General features: G+C 43.0%; 1 protein-coding gene across 1 annotated transcript in view; it reads right to left on the bottom strand.

Annotated features, from left to right (window-relative positions):
* Nucleotides 1-6,513, bottom strand: part of LOC121862143 (multiple PDZ domain protein-like) — a 29,805-nt gene extending 23,292 nt beyond the window's left edge. Inside the window, exon 1 of the mRNA XM_042360225.1 lies at nucleotides 6,204-6,513. Within this exon, the coding sequence (XP_042216159.1) occupies nucleotides 6,204-6,252 (49 nt within the window). The 5' untranslated portion in view covers nucleotides 6,253-6,513. The remainder of the gene's footprint in view (nucleotides 1-6,203) is intronic.
* Nucleotides 6,514-7,152: the final 639 nt, after the last annotated feature.

The raw sequence follows: 7,152 nt of genomic DNA, 5'->3' as shown, positions 1-7,152 counted from the left end.
CTATTCTCTCTTCTGTTCCACTTCGTCTCTCTCTCAATACAACACAACATTCCAGCCTCACATTAACAACCCCTTGATCCTCACTTGACCCTGTAGCGGAGGGTCAACTGAACAAGAATTGGGGTCAAGTCCATACGATAAAGAAGAATAACAGTAATAATAATAATAATAAAGCTTGATAATAACAACAATTAATAATATACATAATAACGAAAGAAGTATAAAACATAACACAAAAACAACAAAAAATAACAAAAACAGCAACAAAACAAAAACTTAACAAAACAACAAAATTACATGACCTAAATCTTACAAGTTAGATCTGGTAAAGGTTTCAGAACTATGACCCCTCTGACCCAACCACGTGGCCTTGACCTCAAAAGCCCTGCATAAATGATGTGGGTCACACGGCCAGTGTCTTAACCCTGTGACATAGTGTGGTCTTGGTCAGTGTCTTAACCTTCTTAACTGGTCTTGTTGGTATTATAAGTTGATGTATTGTGGCGTGATGGACACACACACACACACACGTTCATTTATACAAACACATACACACACTTATACAAACACACACAAGCAGAGATAGATAGATAGAGTCAGACAAATTCATACAGACAGACAGACATATATATATATATATATATATATATATATATATATATATATATATATATATATATATATATATATATATATATATATATATATATATATATATATATAAGTTGCGCCACGTAGCTCTATGAATGCCACTACAGATGTACAAAAAGTTTCCATTACTACAGAACTACTACAGTTTAACTCCAGTACACAGTGGTATTAATTTCAGGAGACCTCATTACCATACACTATTATTTCAGGGTTTTACTGGGGGTCCTCTTATATATTTTAAGGGGTCCTCTTTTAGATTTTAAACATTTTGGGGGTCCTCTTATAGACACAGGAAGGCAGCAGAAATACATGGAAGAGGAGGAGTAGGAGGCAGAGGATAGCCTGTGGAGGTTGTCCAGGGCACTGATGAAACATCTGTGAGGAGTAGGAGGTGGAGGCGGAGGAGGAGGGGTAGTGAGGAGGCGAAGGAGGAAAGTGATAGAGAATAGCAGCAGTATTAGATGGAGGAAAACGAGGAAGAGGAGGCATAATGAAAGAAGGAAGAAGATGAAGAACACAGAGAGGAGGAGGAGGAGCGCCGGGGGCAAGGTTGTTTAGGACGGGTGATGACCACAGTAACGGAAGTGTCCACCTCCCTCCTGCTGGGGTACTGATGCCCAGGCCAGGGAGGGAGGGTCACTATAGCCTTGTGGAGGGAGGAACAGAAGGAAGGAGACAGGGAGGTCGAGAGAGAGGAGACTACTAATCACCCTTCTTCTTCCATCTCCTCTTTTTATCTTCTCTCCCTTCCCGTCTTCACCCCCCTCACTTCCTCCTCTCATGCCTGGCACTGTACCTCATATATCACATTGGTAGTGACACTATTTTGGCACCATGGCTCACACGTCCAGACTCGGCGCGCCTCTACCACTGCCAACACGTGATACAGTGGCCCCTCCCTCTTCATCTCTCACATATCTATTACCTCTTCCTGGCCTCACCTGTCTCTCCCTCACAGTCCTCACTTATGATACCCCTCACCTCTCATTTGCTCTGCTAGGCCCTCACCTCTCACACAATACATTCAACGACACGAGCAGAAGCCTCCCACAAACACACACACTAGGAACAAGTCGAGATGCCATTCTGGGGTGGACCAGGGGACTCAACCCCCCCTTTGACCCCCTTAATGGTGAAGTAGGGGAGGAGAGGTGGGGGTAGGGGGAGCTGTCCCAGACACTCCCTACCATCCCATCCCCTCCTCCCATACGCACACAGGCGACAGAAGTGGGTGGATGAAGGCAGATAAGGTTGCAACACTAACAGCACATATGGTATAAGGTGTGTGTGTGTGTGTTTGCATGACATATATAAACATGTGCAAAGCGACAACACATATGATGTAGCCAATAGCCAACACATAGATTACCCCATACAACTGTACTGCTGAGAGAGAGAGAGAGAGAGAGAGTCATATTGACATTTGGTCATCCTGAGAGAGCTTACGTGTCCTTCAGGATTCTAGGAAGTCCTATACGGAGTCCCCTTGTCCCCTGCCTCCCACCCTCTCTTGTTCCCCTCCCCTTTTCTCCTTTATCATCCCTTATTTTTCTTCCGCCTCACCCTTTATCTCTCATTCCTTCCTCCCTTTTCATTCTTATCCAGTATTTAATTTTTCCTTCTTTTATCTCTTTCTCTCTACTTACTTCTCCCTCACTGTTATCTCTCATCCCCCCCTCTTTACTCCCGCCCTCCCCCCCTCTCTACTCCCCCTTCCCCTCTCTCTCTCCCACCCTCCCCTCTCTACTCCACCCTCCCCCCTCCTCCTCTCCACCCTCCCCCCTCTCACACGATAACACACAACAGTGAGAGAGAATGATAACAGTTATCACCGCCCACAAATATAACAAACATGAATTCTTGTTTTCTTTATTATGCCCCCCCCCCACACACACCTGTCTCGGTTCAGGTATGTGTCGGTCTGTTTACTTGGTTGGTGTCTGTCTGCAGTGTATAATGGGCGTATGTATGTATGTAATGTATGTATGTATGTATGTATGTATGTATGTATGTATGTATGTAATGTATGTATGTATGTATGTATGTATGTATGTATGTAATGTATGTATGTAAGTATGTAAGCAGAATAACACAAAAAAATTTAATTCAGACACACACAACAATCTCCATGACCCCAATTATATATATATATATGTGTAAAAAAAACAAGGTTTGTATCACACAGGATAAAACAGACAAACACAGAATACTATAAATACGCGTAAAATGTCAAGGGCATAACGAACTAAACACACACACACACACACACACACACACACACACATATCCACATACACAAAATGAACGGATGTCGGTTATGCCCTTGATGCTCGTGACTGTAGAGGAGACACAAATGGCTTTTTGATAATTAAACATTAGTTAAAGTTTAATTATATATAAAATACGTCCACAAATTTAATTAATTATACCGTATGTTTTAAAATTTATATATAAATTAATGCAAATAATTTGAGTTATGTATAATTAAGTGAATATTAATGGTTCCATAATAATATTTAAGCATAATTGGCACCGTGGCACTACTGTTAGTTTGGCACAGTGGCACTCCTAAAATTCCAAGTTAATTGAGGCTTCTTAACACACCAGTTAGAATGTAGCGATGATTACTGTTACTGACTGGAGAAGATGACCAGTTAGATGGCACTCAAATAACAATTTAAATCACCACTTAGCATTTGGCACTGACCACTCACTAGTAACGAGTTAATATTTGGCACTGACCACTCACTAGCACCAACAACGGCACTCGACTGTGTTAATAATGACTAATGCCGAATGTTTGGGTGACCCCTCCCCCCTTCAGTGCCAGCTTGTCACCATCACTAACTGGCACCAAGAGGGGAGGGGAGGGGGTCGAGCACTGATAACTTCAACCACTATCCTACCACAACAAAGAAACTATAAACACGACGAAATACCTTAATGCGATGATACAAGGTGATCGAAAAATTCCTGTGCACCTGTACTGACTGACCCTCTAGTTATACCTCGTCTATATCTACATTGTATTATTATATTTTTCTACTTACAATAACTTATGGTAATGGTATCCACCTTCATTATTTACCGTGAACATTTATAATATTTAACTGAAGTAAAACAATGTATATAACACGAAAGGTATAATAAGACATATTGTTGATTATCACAAGTGCACAGTGACTTTTCGATCACTCTGTATAAGTAAAGTGACAAGGGTTATAGACTCTGGTGACTTGTCATTTGTTTTTTAGTTGTAAGCTTCAATACGTTTCTCTATCGGTATCTGATGTATTTTGTTTATTGTGAGATTATTGTTTTGTGTCGTTTATGAATAATTGATACTATTGATAAATTTATACACTAGTAATTACTATTATTATGATGTTATTACGAGTACAGTTGAAAATTACACGTGCGGTAATAATGACACCAGTTTTTTTTGTTTGTTTTTTATTATTACTTGCAAGAGCATCCGTACCTGTTGTAAAGGTGTTCGGGGTTGTATCGCGTGGTGGACTTTGGTGAACGTTTTGTTATAATTATCATCCTTTCTCTTATTATTATTACTATCATCATCACTTCACGCACCAGCCGTCATCCCCCGTGAAAGAGACATGACTGGCGTGAGGAAGAAGGGCGTGAAGAGCTAGGAAGGCATGGTGGTAGGAGGGAGGATGGGTGAAATGGTGATGCAGGTCAGGTCAGGGGAGAGAAGAAGGCAGGAGGAGGAGGAGAAGAGAGAGAGAGGTGATGATAGTGGGGGTGGAGGGAGACAGGAAAAATTTGGAAGGAGAGAGAAGTGATGGAAGAGGAGAAAGATAGAGGGAGAGAGAACTGATGGAAGAGGAGGAGTAAGGAGAGAGACAGGACAGATAAGCTGGTGGTGTTGGTTCACGTCATAAATCATAAGATCCAGGTGACAAAGGTGGTGTTCCCTCCCTCGGCTACACCAGGGGGCGGCAGTGTACACAACACACACTCCTCCATCGGTGATCATGTCTGGCGTGTCGAACCTTTTTTTTTATTAATGAATATCTAACGTGATGGAGAGGGGCTGGATTTGGTGTTGGAGGGCTTGGACCTGGTGTTGGAGGGGGCTGGACCTGGTGTTGGAGGGGCTGGACCTGATGTTGTTGGGGGTTGGATCTGGTGTTGGAGTGGGATAGAGGGAGGGGGGATTACATGACCTGGGGTTGGAGGGAGGGGGGTGGGGGTAGGACCTGAAGACGACCTGAAGGAGGAGGAGGAGGGGGGGGTGGGGAAGGACCTGAGTGTCACCGTGCACCTGTGAGCGACCACCTGGGCATAACACAACACCCTCCTGGTGCAGACACGTGACGAAGACTGACCCCCCCCCCTTTCTGTCTCTCTCCTTGACGAGCAGAGACAAATAGACGGATTAAATGGAGCCATAGACAGATATATCAAGATAGATTAAAGAAACTAAACTTGTATTCCCTAGACAGACGAAGAGTGCGGGGAGATATGATAGAAGTATTTAAGTGGGTGAAAGGAATCAATAAAGGCGATATAGATAAAGTTCTTATAATATCCGAGCAGGATAGGACTCGGAGCAACGGATTTAAGTTGGATAAGTTTAGGTTTAGGAGGGAGATAGGAAGAAACTGGTTCACAAATAGGGTGGTGGACGAGTGGAACAAGCTTAGCAACTTTGTAGTAAGTGCTGGAACGCTGGAAAGCTTTAAAAGGGGGCTAGATAGATTCATGGATGATAGAGAGTGGTAGTTACATAAGGATGAACGGGTTGGTGCCAGTCCGATGATCTCAGACACAAACGGATAGACGGGATGATTTATGTCTGACAGGTAACACAATGGGCTATCTTCCTCGTAGACAGAAAGTTAAGACATGTTCGTTCCGTTATTCTGATGGACAAATTGTGAACGTCTTGCTTCTGTCTGTTTCATTAGCGGGACAGTAAACTCCAAGAGACGGTAAAAGATGCTGTCAAATGGACGAGATCTTCTCATCGCTGATAGGGTTAATGGGCGCCGTTCATCCTATCTAAAGAAATTGGCGCCGTTTGTCCTATCTAAAAAAATGGCGTCATTCATTCTATATTAAGAAATGGGCGTCGTTCGTCCTATCTCATCCGTCCGGTCTATCACAAATACAGTACAGTCTTTCAGTGCAGCTATACAAACAATATACATAGACAGTACAGGTATACAAATAATATACATAGACAATACAGGTATACATACAAAGGTAAACACTAATTCGATTCAACATGTAAACAGATCACCTGATGATTATACGCCCTTAACGTTACCTGTGGGGTTAGGTTAAGTTGGGTTAGGTTTAGGGTAAGTTAGGTTTAGGTTAGATTTAGGGTAGGTTAGGTTTAGGGTAGGTTAGATTTAGGGTAGGTTAGATTTAGGGTAGGTTAGGTTAGGTTAGGTTTAGGGTAGGTTAGGATAGCGTTATGGTGTCTAATCTTAAAAGGTAAAACAAACCGAGAGGTGATCAAAGACATCAAATAAGTAAGTAAGTATAAGTAAACAAGTGTTCAATCAAGTCAAACTCACAGGAGAAGTGGTGATGGTCATTGTCGTGTAGGTGACTGAAGCACACCATCGTCCTGTGGTCAGTCACTCACCAAACTATCCTCGTGAGTTCCTTTCCTCCTTCACACAAAGTCACTCACACAAAAGTACCCGGGAAGTAACACTAATATAAGCGTGTGTTTGTTTAAGTCTATCAATCGTTGACTTATAATAACACAAGAATGTTTAAGTTAGCTCTAAGTCCATGAGCTAGAGAGAGAGAGGGAGAGAGAGAGAGAGACTGGTAAGTGTGTCTACCCTCTAGCGTGCCCGGGAAGCGACTGATGGGCACGACCCGCACGAGTTGTTTTGGTTGGTGGGTTGTCGTCTCCTCCTCCTCCTCCTCCTGCCACCCGCCTGGTCCGCTGACGTCATATACCCATGATGCCCCGCGGGTTCTCTACCTCTCCCTCCCTGACCCCTCCTCCTCCTTACTACCTCCCTGACCCACCTCTCTCTCTCCACTTGATGCCAATGGTTACCACAAGTCACTGCCCTACCCCCCCCCCTTACAGTGCCAATAAATACCCCCCCTTCCTCATTTTCCTTTCCTTCTTCTCTCCATCTCATTCCTCCATTTATACACCCTTTCCACTTCCTCCTTCCTTTCCTCCATTCCCTCATCACCCTATCCCATCTTCTCACCTTCTCACTCCATCACATTAGGCGCCATCATCACTACAGCTGTCATCAATGTCATTATGGCGTAGAACTATTTACAGTTAATGGCACAACACAGTTAATGGCACAGTTATGGGGTCAAGAGTACAGAATATTCAGTTAATGGCGCAGCGAATATAGGCATTATATAGGTTACAGAGATCAAGAACTTTATAATTAGTTAATGAATACCGTAACTTAGTGGTGCCTTGTCTTTAACCTGGACAGTGATAAGTACAATATGGCGTCAATATGCGTAGTGGCACCATAA

This window comes from Homarus americanus, unplaced genomic scaffold (assembly GCF_018991925.1).
Source record: "Homarus americanus isolate GMGI-L3 unplaced genomic scaffold, GMGI_Hamer_2.0 scaffold40248, whole genome shotgun sequence".
NCBI lineage: Eukaryota > Metazoa > Arthropoda > Malacostraca > Decapoda > Nephropidae > Homarus > Homarus americanus.
The sequence above is the reverse complement of the archived record's forward strand: the minus strand, read 5'-3'. Positions and strand labels throughout refer to the sequence as shown.